This window comes from Cucurbita moschata, unplaced genomic scaffold (genome assembly GCF_002738365.1).
Source record: "Cucurbita moschata cultivar Rifu unplaced genomic scaffold, Cmos_1.0 Cmo_Scf00004, whole genome shotgun sequence".
Taxonomy (NCBI): Eukaryota; Viridiplantae; Streptophyta; class Magnoliopsida; order Cucurbitales; family Cucurbitaceae; genus Cucurbita; species Cucurbita moschata.
Window position 1 is genome coordinate 5,105,528 of NW_019268520.1, and position 23,171 is coordinate 5,128,698.

General features: G+C 37.3%; 4 protein-coding genes and 1 pseudogene across 5 annotated transcripts in view; 1 reads left to right on the forward strand and 4 right to left on the reverse strand.

The window, feature by feature from the left end:
* The window catches only part of LOC111442280 (outer envelope pore protein 16-3, chloroplastic/mitochondrial), a 5,460-nt gene extending 3,223 nt beyond the window's left edge, over positions 1 to 2,237 (reverse strand). The window contains exons 1-2 of the mRNA XM_023079610.1: positions 2,095 to 2,237; positions 1,159 to 1,529 (exon numbers count right to left, since the gene is read on the reverse strand). Coding sequence (XP_022935378.1) covers positions 1,159 to 1,489 — 331 coding nt within the window. The 5' untranslated portion in view covers positions 1,490 to 1,529; positions 2,095 to 2,237. The remainder of the gene's footprint in view (positions 1 to 1,158; positions 1,530 to 2,094) is intronic.
* Positions 2,238 to 2,872: 635 nt separating this feature from the next.
* On the reverse strand, positions 2,873 to 8,145 carry LOC111442277 (annotated as a pseudogene).
* A 765-nt stretch (positions 8,146 to 8,910) lies between these two features.
* On the reverse strand, positions 8,911 to 14,688 carry LOC111442276 (protein STRUBBELIG-RECEPTOR FAMILY 2-like). Its single transcript, XM_023079605.1, has 17 exons — positions 14,599 to 14,688; positions 14,227 to 14,354; positions 13,831 to 13,963; positions 13,660 to 13,731; positions 13,512 to 13,577; positions 13,314 to 13,385; positions 13,166 to 13,237; positions 12,839 to 12,910; positions 12,688 to 12,753; positions 12,524 to 12,589; positions 12,101 to 12,426; positions 11,224 to 11,498; positions 10,884 to 11,149; positions 10,356 to 10,503; positions 10,036 to 10,175; positions 9,785 to 9,941; positions 8,911 to 9,176 (listed from the first exon to the last, which is right to left on the reverse strand). Exons 2-17 carry the CDS (start codon positions 14,318 to 14,320, stop codon positions 8,985 to 8,987), a joined length of 2,217 nt encoding a protein of 738 aa, XP_022935373.1. The 5' UTR covers positions 14,321 to 14,354; positions 14,599 to 14,688; the 3' UTR covers positions 8,911 to 8,984.
* A 151-nt stretch (positions 14,689 to 14,839) lies between these two features.
* On the forward strand, positions 14,840 to 17,693 carry LOC111442279 (G patch domain-containing protein 11). The gene is made up of 4 exons (XM_023079609.1): positions 14,840 to 15,022; positions 15,123 to 15,659; positions 16,968 to 17,033; positions 17,141 to 17,693. The coding sequence occupies exons 1-4, from the start codon at positions 14,900 to 14,902 to the stop codon at positions 17,198 to 17,200; spliced, it is 786 nt and encodes a 261-aa protein (XP_022935377.1). The 5' UTR covers positions 14,840 to 14,899; the 3' UTR covers positions 17,201 to 17,693.
* A 241-nt stretch (positions 17,694 to 17,934) lies between these two features.
* Positions 17,935 to 21,071, reverse strand: LOC111442278 (squamosa promoter-binding-like protein 17). 2 transcript variants are annotated; one of them, XM_023079607.1, is made up of 3 exons: positions 20,452 to 21,071; positions 18,945 to 19,060; positions 17,935 to 18,828 (listed from the first exon to the last, which is right to left on the reverse strand). In XM_023079607.1, the coding sequence occupies exons 1-3, from the start codon at positions 20,832 to 20,834 to the stop codon at positions 18,176 to 18,178; spliced, it is 1,152 nt and encodes a 383-aa protein (XP_022935375.1). In that variant the 5' UTR covers positions 20,835 to 21,071; the 3' UTR covers positions 17,935 to 18,175. The 2 variants fall into 2 exon arrangements, with proteins under 2 accessions (XP_022935375.1, XP_022935374.1); XM_023079606.1 differs by having other exon boundaries at positions 18,921 to 19,060; positions 20,452 to 21,068.
* Between the last annotated feature and the right edge of the window lie 2,100 nt (positions 21,072 to 23,171).

Sequence of the window (23,171 nt, forward strand, 5' to 3'; positions counted from 1 at the left end):
TACAAAAAAAAAAAAAAAAAAAAAAAAAAAAAAAAAAAAAAAAAAAAAAAAAAAAAAAAAAAAAAAAAAAAAAAAAAAAAAAAAAAAAACCACAAAAAAGTGAAGGGAACCTCAAACCAACTAAAAAATGTCTCTAATCTAATAAAATCAAATCAAGATCATAATCACAAAAGAGGTTATTAATAAACGCCCATGGGGAGGCATTAAATTGAGCCCCCTCCTAGACCTCCTCATTCGAACTCCCAACCTCCCTAAAAAATCGAGTGTTCCTCTCTAGTCAAATACCCCAAACAATAGCAAGAAATCTTGCTTACCACAACACATGACCTTTCTCACGAAAAGTAGTGAGGCATACTAAACAATAATAATAATAATAAAGAAAACTTGTTGTTTCTATATCGTCAAAAAAAACTCCTTAGAATAAAGGTACATTAGCGGGGGTGGTTCCAGGCCTCTTAAAGTCTAGAGTACTCTGTATCAGTTTCACACATGTAATAGTGCTACTTAGTCCGTAACCATGCCAGTATTGAACTTCAGAATAACAGTAATCTTTCATAATTTGTCTCTTTGTTTTTTACAAGAAACAAAGAATATATCAATAGCAAGAAAGTCATGCTAGACCAAAGTGTTAAAAAAAAGACTCCAAATTAGCTGAAATATGCACACCATAATAGTTACAAAAATACTTAGAAAGAGAACACCAGATGGATGCAAAAATCACAGTAGGAGAGCGCTTCTGCTGAAGCATATGTCTACTGTAATCTACAGTAGCCCGAGCTTAAATAACATACTTACAATCCCCCTCCAGGGCACCAGTTCCACTTTTCATAAAGAGGTTGAGAGTAAGAAAACCAAAAAGGTTAGACGGAACACAATAATGAGTGAATTAAATTAATGATAATTGGTGTTAACTTTTTTGGAGTTAGCATGTAAATATCAACAGATGAAAACATGCCACATAAACTACAGTTAGGAGAAAAGAAAAAAAAACTCTCCACATTCATAAAATAAAACTTCATTCCATCCTCTATGACAGGAAAGCAGAGAAAAGGAGAAACAACACTTATAAAACATGTTAACAGAACTTTGTTCACGTTTGCTAATTTAAGAATTCAAACTGCGACCGTATCAAGATCTAGAAAGAGTACAAAGTTTCACCTTTATATCCGAGAACAGATGCTCCAGCTGCAAAACCACCTATAGCTCCATTAACGAAGTCTCTTTTCATTCTATAATTCTGCACAAGCTGCTCAACGCCAATGTATACCCCTCCAATAGCAGCAAATGTCATCCCATAGTTTCCCATCATTTTCAAGGTTCTCACAAGCCCGGGCAGAGCAACATTTCTCTCAACACGGGGCACATCATACCAAGTGGCAGCAATTGTCCCAAAAATGGTCCCAGAAACAAATCCTGTAGTAGCACCTTTGATCGTTTTCATTATTGGCGTATCATCATCCTCCAAGTACCTACGCTCCGAAGCATCCATGGGTTTTTTTTTTTCTTCAAGTTACTGGCAATGACCAAAGCTGCAGAAAGAAAAGATGCAAGACTCAGGTCTCAAAAACCACGTCGAAAGAAACTTTTTTTTCTTTTTTTTTCCTGAAATCATTCACTTAAACGGAAAATTAATTAGGTGAAATAATAACGAAACCTGTATGTATCTCATTCCTTTACGTTTTCTCAGCAGAAAAAGACGTGCATTAAAAAAAAAATCAGGAATTTCTAACTTCCTGTGAAGAACGAGCAGCTAGATGCAAATATCATAATGGAACTGCAAAAAGAGTAGGGCAATCTACATCGTCAATTCGAACCAATAACCCGCTAGATAACGAACAATTCGAAATCTAAACCAAATAAAGGCGTTTAGATCAAGCCGGAAGCGTCAAACAATATCCGCTAATTCGACCACCTGCAGACTAAAATTCAAGTTCTCTATTTCCTCGAAAAGAGAAGCAGGCAGATCAAACCGCAGAGAGGTAAACCTAGACGGATTGCGTTTACAATTACATCGAGTGCGATCAAGCATTGTAGATTAGGAAAATCCATAAACATTCAAACAAAGAGGATTGGATAGAAGGAAGAAACAAATACCCGTTACGATAAAGCTCGCGGGAAAGAGGAAGAGGAGGAGGAGACTGAACTTCTAAAACCAGCGCAAGAAGAACTTCTCTTCAACTCGTGTTACTCAATCTGGCGCCGTTGCAGCCCGATTCTCAGATGGTTGCGTAATTACAATACTACCCTTATCGATGGGTCCACTACAAATATTAAATTATAAATTTAGCCCAATTTTAATTTTGTAGAATTTCTCTAATAAAATCTTTATTATTATTATTATTATTTTGAATTTAATAAATCTTGAATTTTTAATTTCGAATTTTTCCCGTATTTCAAAGACTCATCTTTGATATACTCCTATTCGCTTTACACAGGTATTTGATAGGTCTTTCTTCGCCCAATGATAGATGGTCAATTCTAAGTCCTATTACACACAGAAAGGGGTCTCTCTCTTTCTTTGTCCGATGACAGAGGGTCAATTCTATAATACCCTTTTGTTGTACAAGATGGAGCTGTCTCACTTCGAGTGCCTTCCTTCGTAGTCAAATTTGATGATACCCTTTGGCAAAGCTACCTACCAAATCAAAGGCTTAGTAGGTGATCGGAATCCCTCAAGTCAGTGAGGACTAACTCACCTACTCCAACTCTCTCGTTTTTATCTCGATAAGTGTTTCTTCTATTTAATTTACACTGGGTCTCTGGTTCGAGATGGCTGTACATACTAAGAATTCATCCCCGTCTTTTACACCACGATGCAAAAACTGATCATATTACAAAGGAGGGAAGAAAAAAAGGCAACCTTTCTCTAATATTGGGTCTATCACAAACTTTTTTGTTCTCTTAATTCATTTACTTTCTTGTTCAAGTGAGTTTCATATAGGACCAGAAATTGGCCATGGCCTGCATTGTTACAATCAACACAGAGTAACGACTCTATGAAGCTCAAACCTGCTATACATGAGAATTTAGTCAACAAAACTTCAGGCTGATCTTGGAACTTTTTCCTTGTCATCTAAGAGATGAAATGGAAATGCCTCTTAATTATTCTGGTCAATTGGTGTCCAACAAGATCAGATGGATGAGCAGCTATATGTTGGCGAGCTCATGAAGCCTGTGTTAGTTGTATGGAAGGATTTCTCAAAGGTGTCGATTGCTTTACTTACTACTGCAGCATGTTTTTCCATCTCGACCCTTCTCCGAATACTTGTCAGGTACCCGACAATGGCGAACATAGGAGGCCGACACTTCGTTACAGGCTGATTAAGTTTTCAATCACACACACAGATGTAAAGGTCAGCCAGCCGTTGGTTACATAAACAAATCAACTAGTGACATACGTCAAAGAGAGTTTCTATATCTCACAAGGGTGTCCTGCCATTTACCTGTATACAAAGGGTGATAATATCAGCATAGCGAGAGAGAACCTTGGAGGATATTGTTCCTTTAATGTCAGGATCGATAATCTCGTCTAGACTCCCACAATCGTGAAGCTGAAATGACGCCCGTCTTAACCGAGATTGCTCGATCCCTGGTCTCAAACTGTGTGACATGAATCAAAGTTTTAACAATCTGGAAAGAGCCAAAGGGATGAGAAAAGCTAGAAGATACAGCCAAGAGGTAGAGGCCATACTCATTCGGTTTTTTTCCTGTAATAAGCTCCAAAAGCAATACACCGAATGCATACACATCATTTTTGGTATAATCAATCCCAGACTGGCCATATTCAGGTGCAAAGTAGCCAGTGTCAGCAATAGCTATTTGAGCAGCCTGTTTTCATCAATATTTCGTTAATAAAATGGCTAAGAAAAGATACTGTGATCAAGGTTAAACAAATTACTTCCCAAGAACATATAGGGAACAAACGAATTGGATGAAGATGATAACAGGAAAACGTGCAGTAGAGAGAAAAAGAATGACAGAGCGTTTCTAGATGTCTTTGAGCTAGAAGACGACTGTTCGGACTACCATTTAAAGTAACATTGAACATCCCTTGCAATATTTTTTGTTTATGAAAAGTTTGTACCTGAAGACGACTGTTCGGACTACCATTTCAAGCATTTAAGGATGGTTTAAGTATATCCAGGATGTTACTTGCCTTGATTTTAACTCCATTGCTTACAAGAGGCTTCAAAACAGACAAACCACAGTCACAAATCTTCGGCATTAATTCTTCATCAAGCATGATGTTGGCGGCCTTCAAATTGAAGTGCGCCAATGGGGGGAAAAAAGCATTATGCAAGTAACTGAAAATGCAGAAAGACAACGATTATAACCCCATAAAATATAAGCTGATTGAAGCTTCCTTAGACAAAGAGATACTTATGAGTTAGTGGCATAAATATAAAAAGCACTTGAGAAAAATCAAAATTGTTCGACGATAGAGATTACGAAGCCACGTTCCACAAGCAAGTTTCTAGATCAAAAGAAGACTCAGTCCTGATTATTAATGTACTTACTCCAAAGCCTTGGCAACTCCATGAGCAATTTGGAGTCGAACACTCCACGATAGAGGGTTTTGTCCGACGCTGTGCAGAGCATCATCAAGAGACAGATTCCCGACATACTCATAGGCTAGTAGATGTTGCCCGTTCTCTACACTATATCCAAGAAGGCTAACAATGTTAGGATGCCTCAGACGAGTAATAGTGCAGACCACATCCAAAAACTGTTGTTCTTCTGTGAAAGAGAGTGCTGCCATATCAACCATTTTCACAGCCAAAATCTGATCCAAAATACAAATGTAGTTAGATTTTTTCATTAGATACACTGGCATCAAATATGAGTATCATTTTGAAAAGTAAATTGGTAGTACTGATTCAAGTGTGCTCATTATACTTGGCCATCGGGAAATTCAGCTTTATAGACAGAACCAAGAGATCCCTCTCCAAGAAGGTTTTCTTCACTGTACTTGTTAGTAGCAGACTCAAGCTCAGTCACGGTGTAAGTTTTTGTTTTCACTGGGAACCTGGATCTCCTAGAGAAACTTCTTCTGCCATATGCCCTCACAGTTCTGGCATGACGAGTAGAACAGGCACGATTTGGACCGCCACGTATGACTGGAGAACCGACAGGCAAGATATTTGGACTATCATCTGGTGGAATAACTGTCTATCACAACACAGATAGAGAAAAACATAAAACGAGAAAAGATGACATTAATTGAAAACGGCACAAGCAACAGTTTGTAACCAAAATTTGTTTAATTTCTTGGCATAAAATTGATGCAGAAATCAAATAATGTCTCTAAAGATAATGACATTCATACTTAAACAAATGACTGGAACAAGTAGATGAGTATATTCAATGAGAGATTTTTCCCCTACTCCCTAAATGGTGAGAGCGGAGCACTTCATACTAAATTTCATCGAAACATAATTCTTTGTTCCCAAAATTTTAAAAGACCTCAAGAAAAATGAAGTGGAAATAATTGAATCATTGGGTTCAATAAATATCTACACCATATCTTCTAAAATCTTGATGGTAAAACCATAAAACTCAGTATATTGTGCCCTCCAGAACATAAAAATAGAATGTTTGAATCAGAAACACACAAGCAGGTGAAGGTAGTACAAATATAGGAAAAAACATAGAGACCAATGGCACTAAACTCAGTCAAAACTTGACATGAATGTTCCGTAAATTTATTAATCAATCCTTCATTTTAAGATATTTGGGTAATTTGTTCACGTGTAATCATGTTTCACTATATACATCCCAGAAGGTACGATAGAGAATGTAGCAGTATGAGAAGTTGCATCTGAGGAGAAGATCATTCACCTGCAGCTGTGCTGATTGGAAGAGACATGTTTACGTGCTTCACGCTCCCTTTCTTTGCACATATTTGAGTCTTGCAGATTGCAATAAATAGAGCTGCAAGGATTATCACAAAACCACCTCCACCAGCCACTATAGCTATTCCACCAGGACCTAATTTCCCCCCCTTTTTCCCAACCTTTTTCTTGTAGGGACATTTCTCGATGATAATTGACTCAGTTAATGGAGGCCTGCTATTGTTGTACGTCAAAGGTGCTTTTTCCAAGGAAAAATCGCAGGGTGGAGATTTACTTACATCGAACCCATTTCCCCCAATCCTGATGAGGGATTGAGAGGCAACATAAGAAAAAACTTAGAGATAAATAATGCCTAGTTTTGGCAAAAGAAAGACCCTAACTGCTAAGAGATATAAAAACCTCACCATAAATGTGGAATTGTCTTAAAATGCTCTGGAATAGTGCCGCTAAAGTAATTGTCTTGGATGTTCCTAGTAAAGTTTAATGTGAGTCAAAAGGTTATATAGTGACACAAGTTAAAATTCAGTAGAACGGTAATGGAAAAACATACAAATCAGTTAATGGAAGATGAGATAAGTAGGAAACCGATCCTGTGAATTTGTTTTCCTGCAAGAACCTAGTATGCTAGATATTAATGAAACTAATAATTTGTATTAATTAATTTATCAAGAAGAAATAATCGAATTCAAAAACCCACAGTCTATTGATATTAGTCAGAGCAGCAAATGAATTTGATAAATCTCCAGTGAAGTTGTTATATGACAGATCCCTGTAGAATAAGAACAATCAGTGGTTAAAACAGCCTAACCAAAAGGATAACTAACTCAAGCATATTATAATTTCACATTTCAATATAAGATTCAACAGATAACTTATGCTTGATTAACTTCGATATAGTTGCCAACAATGGAGATTACTATCCATTTGTTAGCTACGCTCGCTAAGAGTAAAAATATATCCAGTCTGTATCTTCTTTCTTGGTCATGGAAAATCTTAATGGGCTTATACTAGGAAAATTAGCCAATTCCTTACATTTCCAATTCAGAGGAATTAAGAAAACTGGTGAAAAATCATACATCTCCACAAGATTTTGTAGGCCAGAAAAAACATTTGCAATGGGGCCAGATAGCACATTATGGCTTAGATTCCTGCACATATAAGAATATGATTTCAGATGAAAGAAACATTAAGACAGGCACTTACAGGTCTAGGAGCGACTAAAGCAAGACATGTAACTTACATATAAGTGACATTCGGGGGTAACCCGGAAGGAATTTCACCCAGAATTTTATTGCAGCTAACATCCCTAATGAAAAAAAATATCATTAAGCAAATGATTTTTGGTTGAACCATAATGGAAGAAAGTGGTTCATTCTTACAGTCGCTTCAAATTATGGAGAAGATAAAGCTGGTCTCCAAGATTCCCAGAAAGGTTTAATCTATTAAGTTTACTGCATAAAAAGAAAACTTCTAAGGGTCCTATTTACAGGGACTCTTGGAAAATCGAATGAACAAAGGGCCGAGTTAAGTACATTACAGGTCTATTACAGATGAACCAACACAAAACACCCCAGTCCACGTTCCACCGCAAGGATCCCCACCATTTGTTCTCCATCCTTTAAGCTCAGGTGGGTAGTTTAGGGTACTATACAGATTGAGAAGAGCTAAAACTGGACATTGGAACGCCAGAAAATTCAGAATTGACATGAATTCGACGCTTAGCTTAAATTGTTTTAAGAAAACCCTAATTTCTTTAGTTCAATCTATCTTACATAACCGGTAAAATTAGTATTGATCAATAAAACGCAGTGCTATTGATCTCATTCCAATTTCGTTATTTAATTCTCCTATAAACCAATCAGGGGAAAGCATCTAAGCAGAAAAAACAAATCAAGAATACGAAAACGACAAGAAGATCATTAGGGTTACCATCCTGCGGGTCAGTAAAGCACTGAACGACTGAAGTCAGAGTCGCCAAGAAGACAATGACACTGAAATACATTACCGCACGGAGGTGGGCCATTTCTTGAGAGATCACCACCAGTTTAGACGTTTTTTTCTTCAATCGCTAAAACAGAACAAAACAAACATTCAGAATTCAGAATACCAAATGACAAACAGTCAAAATTCAGAATGCCAATCGTATACCAACCAATCCGCAAAACGAATCAGCAGAGCAGAGCGGAAATGTAACGAGGAATGTAGAAATTTCGGGTCAGTCGAACTGCTTCTCGTAGATTTTCGAGCAGTAAAGAACGTCAAAAGGTCCAAAGAAAGCAGAGCAGAGCGGAGTGTAAACTGAGACTATGGCAATGGAGAAGGCGAAGTTCTTGATTACGGAACAACTGATGAGCTGGCATCCACGTAAGCTAAATCCGCTAAGTCCTTGAGACCACGTGTATTACTCATGCTGGCAATTTTACCGAACGTTACTTCCAAAAAGTACATTTTTTTTATTATTGAAAATGAAATTTTTAACAACAATAAAATAATTTAATAGAATTTATGATTATTTTCATGAAATTAATGATTACATTTTTTAGTTTTTTATGTTTGCGTCAAATTATTACTTAGGTTAATTGAAAAATGGTCCTTGTAAATAACTTCTCGTGATAAGATAAATGATCTTATGATTAATAACAATAATATAATTATTTTATAATCAAAAGTTGTACTTCAACGTCACATATTCTACGAATAAATTGACTCAAATCGAACATCTTTTAAATGTTGGTTTCAATTTGATTATAAAATAAACTTTCACTATAAGCAAACTTCCATTATTCGATTAATGACGTACACTTGCTTATTTGGGCATCTTTAAAACTAATCATTCTAATGATGTACACTTTGCTTTTAATTTCACTTTGAGAGAAAATAAAAATCTTAGAAGTTGAGTAATTTTTTATATGATTATATAAATTTAGAGGAGCCAATGATAAATACTTTATTTCTACGTCAATTCAAACATAATTACGCAGATGAAGCACTAATATTATTTTTGAGGTCGTTAGTTCAATTCTATACATCTACAATGGTCGAAAATTGATTAACTCTTTCAAGAACTGTCTGTGCGTGAGACGAAGAAGATTCTTACTAAAGCGTCTATTATACACATAGGAAAGTATTTTTCTAAAATGAGGTGGAAGGATAGCTGTATGTTGGTGAACTTACGTAGCCAGTGTTGGTAGAACGAAATGATTTTTCAAAAAGATCCACTTCAGTTCCTTCTATAGCAGCACGTTTGGCCATCTCCATCTTCCTTTGAAGATTCGTTAAATGTTCCACTATTTCGGACATTGGCGGTCGGAATTCCTTCGCAGGCTGATCATCCATAGATGAAATGCACAAGGCAGAGAGTTAGAAAAGTTATTCCATAGATGAATGTTTAAAGTGGACGATTTTAGAGAGTCGTGATTCCTAACATGATACTAGAGTCATTCCCTTCATTTAGTCATGTCAATAGAATCCTCAAGTATCGAACAAATAAATTGCTAGCCTCGAAGGAGTAGTCAAAAGTGACTCATGTGTTGAACAAAGGGTGTACTTTGTTCGAGGGCTTCAAAGAAAAGAGTCGAGCCTCGATTAAGGGGAGGCTGTTCGAAGGCTACATAGACCTCAAGAGAAGCTCTATGGTGTACTTTATTCGAGGGGAGGATTGTCGGGAGGAAATCCCAGATTGACTAATTTAGAGGATGATCATAGGTTTATAAACAAGTAATACATCTTCATTGGTACGAGGCCTTTTGGAGAATCCAAAGTAAACTCATGAGAACTTATGCTTAAAGTGGACAATATCATACCATTGTAGAGAGTAGTATAGAAAGTCGTGATTCCTAACAAAACTATGCCTACGCCAAATTAGTTCATTCATGTCGGAAGCTACTTCAAATCAGTCTAGAAATAAACTAAGGCACATTAGATTTCATTACCTGTATACAAAGGGAGATGATATCGACAAAGCGTGAGAGGGAGTTAGAGGAAAATGTTCCTTTAATGCTTGGATCAACCATCTGTTCTAAACTCTCGTTGTCATGAAGCCGAGATGAAGCCCATTTCACCAGCGATTGCTCTTCCCTCGGTTTCGAACTGGGTAAAAAGAACAAAAGTATTCACGTTCAAAACTGCAACGAGAGCTTGAAAAGAAAGAGAAAACCATGAGTTGTTTCGAATGAAACTGTACTTGTCAAATGGTTTTCTTCCTGTGACAAGCTCCAAAAGCAACACTCCAAAGGTATACACGTCACTTCTAGTATTATCAAATCCTGGCTGCCCATGTTCAGGTGCAAGGTAGCCTATGTCACCGCTGACAATCTCAGAAGCCTGTTTTCATCAGTTTTTACACGTAAAATTCATGAAAAAATTACCACAAGAAAACAAGGAAAATTTTAAAATTGTAGTTTATGAACAATGTTACTCTTCCAAAATGAACATTTAGAGCTGTTTATTTACTATCAAATGCAAAACAGTAACAATAAAGCACATTCTCAACTGTTTTTTTACCTTCGTTTTAACTCCATTGGTCACAAATGGCCTCAAAACAGACAGCCCACAATCACAAATACGAGGCATCAGTTCTTCATCGAGTAAGATGTTGGCAGCCTTCAGACTGCAGTGAGCAAATGGAGGGAAAAAACTTGTATGCAAATAACTGAAAATCCAAAAGGAAAACAGTTATAAACCCTCAAGAATACAACTATTAATGAAAACCTTGTCTCAAGGTAAAAGAAAGTGCTTTAGAAAGGATGAACCAGAAGTTTTTATACATCACAAAGAATAAGGGTGAGTTTTGGCATTTAGAGTAATTTGCATTTTTCTCAAAATGTTTATAGAAAAAACATAGATACAAACGACAAAAACCGTAGAATGCTTGTTAAGCTAGTCATACATTGAAGATTTGGAAGCCAAATTAAATTTTTTTTAAAAACATATATTGCATATAAAATGTAAAATCACAAATGAACGAAAGATTTTTGCCTCTCTTAAGTTTGGTCAGACAACATGAAATTGATGATCAAATACTTTACTTACTCTAAAGCCCTAGCAACTCCAAGAGCAATCTGGAGACGGACAGTCCATGACAGAGGCATGTATGCTTCACAGTGTAAAGCGTCATCAAGAGACAGATTTCGAACGTATTCATATCCGAGAATATGTTGTCCATGCTCTACACAATATCCAAGCAGCGTAACAATGTTCGGGTGCCCCAAACGGGAAGCAGTCCATACCACATCCAGAAATTGCTCTTCTTCTGTAAACGAGAGAGCTCCCATGTTGAGATTTTTTACTGCCAAAACCTGGTAGAAATTAGAAGTCAGAAAAAAGTTCATGGAGGTCAGATCAAACTTTGCTCGTATAGGGATCATTTTACTTGGCCATCAGGAAATTCAGCTCTATAAACAGCACCAAGAGATCCCTCTCCCAGAAGATTCTCTTGACTAAAGTTGTTTGTAGTAGATTGAACCTCTGCCAGGGTGTAAATTTTTGTTCTCACTGGGAGCCTACATCTGTTTGAGAAACCTTTTCTTCCTGAAAATTTCTCGGTTCTCGTGTGATTTAATATAGGTATAGGCCTTGGACAGCTCATGAATTGAGAACTCAGGGGCAAGCTTTGTGAGCCTTCTTCTGGTGCAGTTGATGAACCATCTATCACAGAAAAAGAATTGCTTAATATCTGGAAAAAAGATGCTAGTCGAGTAGAGGCATGCTTTACATTTACGAACATGCGATCAGAGACTGAAAAGATGAAATTCAATATTTGTAACGTATCAAACGTTTGAAGCCAAACTCACTAAGGGAAACTAGTCTTCGTGTTATGATGGGAGCTTTTGCATTTTCATCATACTAAGAAGATGAATTCCCATAACACTAATATTCCGTTTCAAATCTTAGACGACTTCAAGAAAACAATGCCATTTACATAATTGAACGATTACATTCTTCAAGTGTCAACATTACCATTTCCATTGTGACATATTAACTTTGAGACTCGGAAGACAAAAAAGTAGTATGTTGAGATCAGAAATATATCTGTCCCAATGATAGGAGAGAACAAAGACCTATGGGATTAATATAGGTCAGATATCTACCTGTATTGGTAGGGTTTCTTTTAATCATTCAATTAGTTATATAAATTAGCCAATAAGCTTCGATCTATTTATAGTTAAACAGCACCAAGTCCACAACATGAAGACATCTGGCAATAAAAAACAAAAATCTGGAAGAACTTTATAAGGAGATGGATTCACCTTCAGCTTTGCCCAGAGAAAGAGAACGAGGTAACGTATTGCTAATCTTCAAATTTATTTTCTTTTCATGAACTTTCTTCATGGAAAATACGACAAAGAGAGCTGCAAAGGTTACTACTAGTGTCACTCCTCCTACCAGGAGACCTATTCCACCAGAACCATGCCTTCTCTTCTCATGCCTCACGGCACCACGAGAGGGATAATTCTGGATGGCGTTTGACTTGGTTGTTGGAGGACCACTGATGTTCTGCATTATAGGATCTTTTCCCAGGGGAAAATCCCAGGGTGGAGAATTAACTTGTGGACGAAGCCTATTGCTCCCAATCCTAAACAGAGGTCAAGTGAAATTTTCTTTTGAGTAACTTCATGACCCAGTTTAGGCAAAAGAATCCACCACCAATAGTTGAAATTTGAAAAGCTTACCACAAATTTGGAATGTTTCTAAAATTGTCTGGAATAATGCCATTAAAATAATTGTCTTGGATGTTCCTGACAGAAGAAGGGATGTGAGTGAGTACACGAGTAGCTAGCCGAAATAGGCAGAGATTCTACACTGGACGGAGAAGAGGAAGCCATGGATAACATACAAGTCAATTAATGGAAGGTGGGACAAGTAGGCAACTGATCCAGTGAATTGGTTATGCTGCAAGAACCTAGTCTAGATAGCATTAATATGATAAATAGTTGTTCAAATTTTTGTATTAAGAAAGAAGAAATAAATAAATACAAGAAACTCACAGTCTAGTGATGTTCGTCAGAGAACTGAAGGAATTTGGCAAATCTCCAGCAAAGTCATTATATGATAAATCCCTGTGAAAGGGGATTAATCATCGGTTGAATCCCATGACCAAAAAGGATTGTATGTAAAAATTTAAACAACCCAAAGTATTATGAGTTAATATCTGAATGCGAGAGTCGAATTGTAGAAAAAGTATGGAATTTTGTGAGGTAAATTAGAAAGGCATGCAGTAAGACACAAATCAGCAGTTGACTTGATTAATTGTCCGTTCAAATCGGTTCAATTCAAAGGCAGAAATAACATTATTAGCGAAGAAGGAAGCGTACATCTCTCTCAAATTCTGTAAACCAGCAAACACATTTCCAAGCACACCAGATAGAGTATTATGGCTCAGATTTCTGCGTGCAAAAGAATATGGATAAAGAACGAAGGACCTTTAAACGTTAACGCAACGGTAGTCAAAGATCTACTTACATATGTCGGAGATTTCCCATGTAAGATAAAGTATGTGGAAGATTTTTGCTTAAACGGTTGAATGCCATATTTCTGCAACATATAAGAATTGTACAGAATCTATTAAACAGAGTAACTGGGTACATGCCATATTTTCAAATACAAAAAGAACCCTTTGAGTACGCAACTATGGATGAAAACACAGCACATGCAACTTACATATGAGTCGCATTAGGAGGCAAGTTGTGCGGAATTTCACCCGTAAGTCTATTAGAGCTAACATCCCTAACAAGATAATTAAACAGACGTAATCACACAGTAATCAGCAACATTGACAATTGTTCTATTGACCAAAAAAATAACCTACATTTGCTTCAAATTTATGAGATTGTTGAGCCGTCCTCCAAGATTCCCAGTGAGATTTAGTCCATGGAGCTTACTACAGAAGCAGATAATATTCAGAGAAGCACTTCGGTCAAAGAAGGAAACATAATATCAAGTACATGTTTATGATGTTCAAGGAGCTTTATGACATTACAGGTACATTACAGAGAAACCGGAGCAAGACACTCCAGTCCATGATTCCTCACAAGGATCTCCACCTTCTTTTCTCCATCCTTTAAGCTCTAGTGGATAGTTCATGGCACTGTACAGATCCTGAAGAGCTGCAACTGTTCAGTACACAATATCAATCCGTCAATAACGGGTAAAAGAATAGCAATAAAGCTTCGGAATGATTCGCAAGCAGGTGATGTCTACGATTATCATATATTAATCCTCAAGATAGCTTATGATCAGGAGGCTATCAGAAGACGTCAAGAAACTATAACCATAAAAACCAGTGCTCTATTCCAATCAAGTTCCTAATTCGAAGCCAAGAAACTAAAATTAATAAGCTACATTCAAGCAAAAAAAATGTAGTTGAAATAGTTACCATCCGACGGATTAGTGAAGGCCCTAGCCAGCGATGTCAGAATCGTCAAATAGAAAACGACATTAAAATACCCAAACAGACGCTGTTGGAGCATTTCTCCAAAAACCACGGTCCAGTTTGATGATTCTCTGTTTCCATGGAACAAAGAATCGAACACAAGTAAAGCGTCAAGAACATGGTAGCGTACAAGAAGATTAAACCACAAAAGAAGTCACCACACCGATATTCCAAGTACAAAAAGACGAAGTAGTTAAAGCCGAAGAACAGAGTTGTTTTCTTGCTACTCTTTCTCTGCAACAAGAATCACTCCAAAAAGAAAAAATGGCGGCACGGAGAAGTTGTTCAGTGGAAGTTAGGGTTTGGAAATGGTACCTTCGAGAGAGAGAGCAGAAGGAAGGCGTGCTGAACTGGTTCGCACAGAGAGAAAATGAACTCGTACGGACAGGTGTGGAGTGTGAAAAAATCGCCTGCAAATGAGCGTACTCTTTGGCGGCAATGAAGACGATGAAGTTTTTGCAATTGTTGGAAGTTGATGAGCTGGCGTCCACGTCGGCTGAAACGGTTACGAATTTATATGTGTTTTCTAAATAAAAGAGTTTTTTTAATGATATTCTTTTTTTAAAAGAGGGTCCAAATAGCGGTAAATTATTTTTCGTTCCAGAGGTCACGAGCTATGGCGGAATCAGCTTTCAAGCAATCCAACGAACCAGACGATGGAGAAGAAGATTACATGGGCGACCTTTCTAAGTTGCTTCCTCCTGAAGTTACTAGCTCTTCCAAATCCATGTCCAAGAAGGTAAGGTCTGCTGGCTTTGCTTTGTTCTTCAGCTAATCGATAAATTCTAGGGCTAGTTACTCCATTAGTTTCTTGGACTTAAAATCAAATTTAATTGCAGCTTCCTGCTAATAAAACCCCTGCTGTTCAAACGTCGATTAAGAAGCCCAAAACCTTCAATTGGCAAGAACAGCGCAGACGGGATAGAGAACGGAAGCAATTCGAAGAGGATGAACAGACATTGGCGAGAATAGAGGCTCCGATTCCACAATCGAACATTGGATTTAAGTTGTTGAAGCAAATGGGGTACACTCCTGGCGCAGCTTTGGGCAAGGAGGGATCGGGACTGGCAGAGCCTGTGGGCCTTGAGATTCGACGGTCACGAGCTGGAATTGGCCGCCAAGATCCGATTAAAGAGAAGAAGAAGCAAGAAGTTATAAGATCTGAGAGAAAGAGGAACCATCAGGAGGCCTTGATGGAGGAATTTGGGTCTCGACAGAAGCTGCAGTGGCGAAGTCGAAGAATTGTGGTCAATTACCACAAGGCGAAGGCAGCACTTGATCAGTTGGAGAATAAGGAAGTTGTGGAGCCAGAGAAGAAGGACGATGAGGAGGAAGGAGATGAGGAAGAAGAAGAGGAAGAGCTTATAACAGAAGAGGTATAATTCTATTCTGAAAGTTCTACCACCCTCCTTAATTTCTTGTAAAGTTCTCTCTTTGGTAGGTTAGGAATCACAATGGTATGATATTGTTCGATATTGTCTACTCTAAGCATAAGCTCTCGTGATTAAGCTTTTGGTTTTCTTAAAAGACTTTATACTAACGAAGATGTATTCCTTATAAATCCATGATCAACCCCTTCATCAATGGATGTGTGTCTCTTCTCCCAACAATCCTCAACAGTCCTCCCGTTAAACAAAGTACACCATAGAGCCTCCATTGAGGCCTATGGAGCCCTTGAATAGCCTCCCCTTAATCAAGACTCGACTCCTTCTTTGGAGCCCTCGAACAAAATACACCCTTTGTTCGACAGTCACTTTTGACTACACCTTTGAGGCTCACGACTTTTTTGTTCCGACATTGGAGAATTCTATTGACATTCTTAAGTTAAGGGCATGACTCTGATACCATGTTAGGAATCACGATTCTCCACAATTGTATGATATTGTCCACTTTAAGCATAAGTTCTCGTGGTTTTGCTTTTGGTTTCCCCAAAAGGCTTCGTACCAATGGAGATGTATTCCTTATAAACCCATGATCAACCCCTTAATTAGCCGATGCGAGACTCCTCTCCGGGTAGGATCAATCTTTCATTTTTATGTTATATAAAGCTTCTCTTTCATTTTTTGATTCAAGATTAAAATGAATTGCTGTCTGCCATTTGTTAGACTACTCTGCTATTTCAAAGTCGAGCTCTATTAATTGGAACCCTGTGGTGGACATTTGCGAAGAAAGATCAAATAAGACAAATATTTAAGAAGAAATGAAATTTCTCATACTGGAATTTTTTAGGCACACCATCTCTCAAATCTCTTCTTTTGTCCACTCCACATATTTGATTCAACTACACCACCTCCTGTATATTTATTTACTCTGAAAAGAAACAATTTCATTATTAAATGTAAGATACAAGAGGGAGAGACCCAGGGCAAGTAGTTTACAAGGGCAAGTAGGTATAAAAAGAAGAAATAGGAAGTTACACCTTTCAGATGCTTCACCCTGCTCCCAAAAGCTGTCATTTCTACAATTCCATTAACCTTAGCTTTTAGCTCAAATTCTGGAGTCAAGTTAGTTTTCAATGTCTTTTAGGTGATGTTCCTATTTTTGACCCATACCCTGCTTCTTAGGCTGTTACTCATTATTCACATGATATATATGTATATAGATAGATATATAAATTTGTGTTATTTCTGGTGTGAACGTGCTTGCTGGGGAATTGGTATAACATAGGTCTGTGATTGATGCAGGATTTGGAGAGTATTTTGATTAAACTGAGAGATGAACATCGATATTGCCTTTTCTGTGGATACCAGGTGAGTGTATTGCACCAATCTTTTGAGACAATAGTTCAAGATTGACTTGTATGTTATGCTAAACCTGAATCCTCCTTTTCTTAACATCATTCTGCTGTTCATTGCAGTACGACTCGAAAGAGTTGCTCCTATCTAACTGCCCTGGAATTAATGAAGATGATCACTGAACTACCTTTTCCTCCAAACGCTTCTACGGAGATGCCCCCTTCATATTAAGGGTTGCATCATGTGCTTTACTATGTCTTTGTCGACATTAACGGCATAATCTCCCAGAAAGAAATCCAATCTGAAGTTGCTGTTCGGAATAGCGGTTAATGGATAGAACAAGTTTTTTGAGTTTTAAGGCCCAAAGTAGGAGTTCTGTGACACCAAATCTGCTCTACATAATACTTGGGCCAAGCTCCCCCGTATTGTGTCCTTTTGAGTGCGAAGTGTAAGAATTTGAACTGTGATGTCGAATTCAAGTTTCCTGGCAGCGGCTGGCACAAAAGTTGGCGGGTAAAAGGATTTGAAGGATATGTTGAACATTCTTGAAGTGGTATCTTTATTATTGAAATTTAGTTGCTTGTTAATCTTTCTGTCATATTCCCTGATAATGCAGTGACAATCTGTAAGAGATTTTGCCCTATTCTGGATTCAAGTTTTAACAATCTTCTCTGCTTTTTATCTTATAAATGTAGTAGTGAATTACATGGCGACTCCTTGAGGTCGTTTCGAGAAGAATGTACATGGAAATTGGGTCACAATTTTACACTTGTTTTTGGGTGAAATATACTTTTGATCTTTCAGTTTGTAGATCAGTTTGTTCTTAGACCATTAGTTATTACTAACAAACTTTTTACTGAGTTGAAAAATTAATCTTAGACCATTCAAAGGCAAGCAGCTAGCAATGGCAAAATCAGACTAAACACACAAGCACCAGACAGTTCCATAGTAAAATGTCAAAAGGGAAAGAGTTCAGGTCTCAAGTCTTCCTGATGTAGTTCATAAAACACAAAAGGAACAATAGTTTTCAACAAACCCAACCAGGGGGGGAATGGCGTAGACGATGAGTTCAATGTCTCGAGCCAATTATTCATTCGAAAAGGCCTAAAAGAGAAGTGGATTTCACTGGAACCAGAGAGCTGAAGTGCAGCAGCACCTCAAAGTGACCAGTGCAGATGCTGCTGGGTTGAGTCGAAGGCACCTGCTGATTGCCCAAGTTCCATGTATGGCCTCCTACTACCCTGATTAGGAAACTGGACATCACCAGAGAAAGAACTAGTAGTAAGAGCCTGTGAAACTTGATGATTCAGACCCAAGTCAGATGCCAGGTCCAGGGAGATGCTAGCAGGAGATTCATTTCCCTTGAAACTCCACGACGACATCGACATCGACATCGGGAAGTGATTGGTAGCAGCATGAGCTGATGTTGTTTGAGCCACAAGTGCACCTTCAGCATTCAACAAGGCTGCATTTACCTCGAGAGGCGTCGATCGGTTTCTGGAGCCCCATGTTTGGTTTGACAGAAGAGAGAGAGCACAGGATGAGTCAGTGACTCCATTGATGCATTCCCCAGAAGGATTACCAGGACCAGAATAACTGGTTCCACCTGCTGAAGAAACTGGCAGGAGAAGTTCAGATGGATTGCTCTGCCAAGGATTTGGGATATATTTCCCCATAGAAGTGATGCCTTGATTTCCGGGCACCCGTTCGGATGATGCTTTCATACCCGACGACGACCAAACATCCTTTCCAGTCAGCTTTGGATATGCACTGAAGTCCATCAGAAAGCTTCCAACTCTGCTGCTGTTTTCTATCATTGCAAGCAGCAAACAAGTGGTCGTTAATCTTTGCACAAAGCTAAGTCAAGACATATCATTTCAATGAATAATGGCAATGTCTAACCAAAGATAGATGAAGAGAAGCGACCATAACGAGTGGACAACAGTGACCCAGGCGGTGGCTTCCTACGGCGCTCATTATGCCCAGCCAGACGTCTGCGGCAGCTACGTTTTCCTTGATCAAATTCAGGAAGCTGATGAAATCTGATAAAAACCAAAGCCGCAATCACTTTCAGTGAACTACTTGAGAATTTTGCATACATCAAACCTTGCGGTTGTATAAATTTAATTTCGTGAATCAATTTAGATCTTCATTAGTGACGTATAGTTGTATTTTCATTCATTCGATTCAAAATCAACGATAGATTAAATTACTCTTCTCCCAAAATCCTCCGAAAAGAGCGTAATTTTTTCTAAATAATGTTTCGTTCTCCTCTCCAACTAATGTGGGATCTCACAATTCACTCCCCTTCGGGGCCCAGTGTCCTTGCTGGCACACCGCCCATGTCCACCACCTTCGGGACTCAGCCTTCTTGCTAGCAGTGTCTGGCTTTGATACCATTTGTAATGGCTCAAGCCTACCGCTAACAAATATTGTTCTCTTTAGGCTTTCCCTTTCGGGCTTCCCCACAAGGTTTGAGGTTTCCATACCCTTATCAAAATTGTTTCGTTCTCCTCCCCTGCCGATGTGGGATCTCACAATATGCATGGTAAAGGAAAGAAGCTAAGAATACTATTGTATATGTTGTAAAAATGGAGCAAACCAGGACATTTAGAGTAAACAGAGCTAAGAATCAACGATATCAAGTCAAGAGAAGGAAACAAAGCACAAAATCTGGAGGACAGCATTTGGACACGCTACCACAACACAAGCTTAAAGATCTGCAAGGATGGCATATCAACACAAGCTTGATGCTATGTACTCGATGCATTAGCATCACGCAACGACACCAATCCCTGCTCAACGACACCAATCCCTCCTTAATTTTCTCATAGTTTTTGCTTAAACTTCTAAAGATTTCTTAGCAATTCTTAGGAGCATTAATGGCAAAGTCCAAGACAACATTAATTCCAGCTCTTGGAGTCTTCAGGCTATCCACCCCTCAAGTTCGTTCCATTCACATTAATATGCATGAGAAAGAAGCTTGCAATTGTCTCTAAGTTCTTGATTGCATATTTTCTTCCTTTTCATTATATCAATGGGAGGTTTCTGTTCTTATTTTGACCAATGGTAGGGAATTTTGGTAGCCTCCTTGGACTTTTAAGGGATTGAGTGGAATATCAAGTTATGTAGCTTCTATTGCATTCAATTCATATCACAAAAGTTGGAATAGAAAATCAAGCAGGAACACAAAGCGAACGAACAGCTTGATGAAGGGTAGGCTATTGTATTGACTGCTATCAACCTCTTATGCTAGAGCTCCATATGAACATCCATTCACAGATTCAACCAAAGTAGTTGAAGGAAAAAGATGAATCTAAGCTTTGAAACAAAAAAGAAACTCAGAACAACACAGTAAAATGAATCTAAGAACTAATCAGAGACCATTCATAAGAACTAATCAAAGATAAAAGCAAAGAGAGTGTGAGGTGACCTGCTACACTGTTGGCAAAACCTTTGCTCAAGACCAGCAACAATGACCTTGGGGGATTTGGAGTGCATAGTACAAACTTTGTGTCTGGAATAGTAAGCCTTAACATCACTTAGATCTACTTTACAGCCTTCAACCTGACACCTAGGGGGCTGAGCCGGCTGAACAACGCCTCCCCTAAGCTTCTTGGTGGGTGTTGATGCAATAAGAGGCGAGGATGAGAAAGATCCCCCCCCGCCTGATTTAGGAAGCTCTCCAATACCCACATCTTCAAAGTAAATTTTGTGTCCAAATTTGAGGCCATTGAGGGATTCGGCTGATGAATTGGGCGGCGAGGAAGTGGAAGACCCACCAGACTCAGTCAAAGAGCTGCAATCCATTTCCATTGGGGGTTCTCTCTAAGAAAGAGGGTTGGTCATAATGAGTGTGTGTGTTGGGAGGGAAAGAGAAGGAAATGGAGCTACTAAAGGGGAAATGGGAAAGACGGGGCCATTGCCAGCGGAGGGAGTTTTTAATTACTTGGTTTCTTGGGTATCGTATGAAAAAATAATGGAAGAATGAGAAAAGTAAAGTAAAATAAGAAAGAGATTTTGAAGTGATGATGGGTTCTTGGTGCTCTGTTGCCTGACGAGGTGCTCTGTCACCTGACGCCCTGAAACCCTTTCTCTTTCTCTTCAACCTCTCTTTTACCCTTTCCCCTCTCAAAACCTTCCCTTCCCTCCACCCGTCCCACATTGACTAATTAAGAACATGATTGCGAGTTTATAAGTAAAAAATGTTATCTCTATTGATATGAGACCTTTTGAAAAAAACAAAGGTAAAATTACTATGATATTTTATTAATAAGAAAGTAATAGTTACTATTTGTAGAAAGATTCCAAAGTAATTCGCATGGAATCGAAAAGTTATTTATTCATCATAAATTATATAAAATACTCTTAAAATTTTTATTTCTTATTTTAATTTCCCTTTTTTTTTATAAAACAAGGTTAAAATTGTCATTTTGAGACTCGTTTTCTTATAGTTTGTAGATTTTTAAATAACTAAAGTAAGTCTCTCCACCTCAATCGAGTCTAAAAAATTATTATAATTTATTATTAACAAAAAAAAATCGGACATAAATATGTTACAAACAAATTGATTTTTATTTTTTATTCTAAAAATTAAATAAAATATTTTAATAAATAAAGCAACATTTAGAAAATATTTAAAATTATATTAATGACCCCCAAAACCTGTGGAACCAAAATGTAATGATTTGTCATAACTTTCCTTTTTGACAAGATATTTTGTCATTTTTCAAAAATTGAATGCCTTTTTTATATCATTTTTTAATTAAAATTTTATTCATAAAAAAAAAAAGGGAAGCTAATTCTTTGCCAATTATTTTCCCATATTTTGTAAAAAAAGTTAAAATATCTTTATTGCTTCAATTCTTTCCAACTTTTTGTGTTTGCTTAGGAAGAGGAAAGTTACTCGAGGTTAAATTACTAAAATGACCCTGCAAATTATTATTGATTGTAACTACACGATCGAGAATTCTTGGGATCAAGTTCTCTCCAATAATTTTTTATGGATAATTTACATTTTTTTCAATATATTTTTTATTAAGTTTGATTCGTGTCTGTCTTACTCTTATCTATATTTTTACTTATATAATGAGGCAAGATAGAAAAATGGGGCGTGGTCGGGAATAAGGAATATAGCCTTCGTTTCCTTGTACCATTTAGTCTCCCTGCTCCCTCCCACATTTTCGGTGTAAGCGAAATTTTTTTACTTTACAGACCAGTGAACAGTTCCAGTTAAACTTATAGTTACTGTAGATAGATGTAGCGTATGCAAAGTCGGATTAGAATAATCAAAGTTTAATTAAATTTAAAATTTAATCTAACAGTAAAATTAATTTGTTGATTCTTTATTTTTATCTTAACTTTAATCCAATGTTTGATTCTTAGCACCAACAAACATGTTGGGAAGGTACATAAACTTTTTTATATTGAACAACTTTTTTCTTTATTTTTTATTCACTTTTTCCAAACATTATTGGAAGAGAATTAATAATGTGATATATATATATATATATATATATATATATATATATATATAGTGAAACTAAATCTTTGTCAATTATTTTATACTTTTTAACGTTAAAAAAGGTTAAAAATCTTGTTCGTGTCGAATTCAACAAATAATAATGTTTTGCTTGAAAACCATTTTGAATTGTACGATATACGTAGGGTCAATCCTATAAAGACATGTTTGAGATTCATGCTCCTTGAATGGATCTCTACTTGAAAACTAATACAGTGTGTATAAAACAACTATGCTCGAATTGGCTGATATCTTTTATATTTACATGACGAGTTTGTATTTTTTATTGGGTCGAGAGGTGGGTTTTGAACTATTTGTAAAATGATTCTACGAACGTTAAATTAGCGACGTAACGGGATGGTTTAAAAAGATGGAAGGTAAAAAGAGGAGATGAGTGGATTGGATGTAAGCAATAATTGGGGCGTTTTGGTGTGCATCCCATTAGCCATTATCCACATGGCCATCACATAAACAAGACCTGAACTTGGATTGGACATCTTCCACTGACAACCAAAGCAATAGTCTTGTCCCTTAAGATTTCAGAATCTTCAACAGTACATCCAACCATTTTCCTCTCTCTTTTTTTTTTTTTTTTTTTTTTTTTTTTTTTTTTTTTTTTTTTTTTTTTTTTT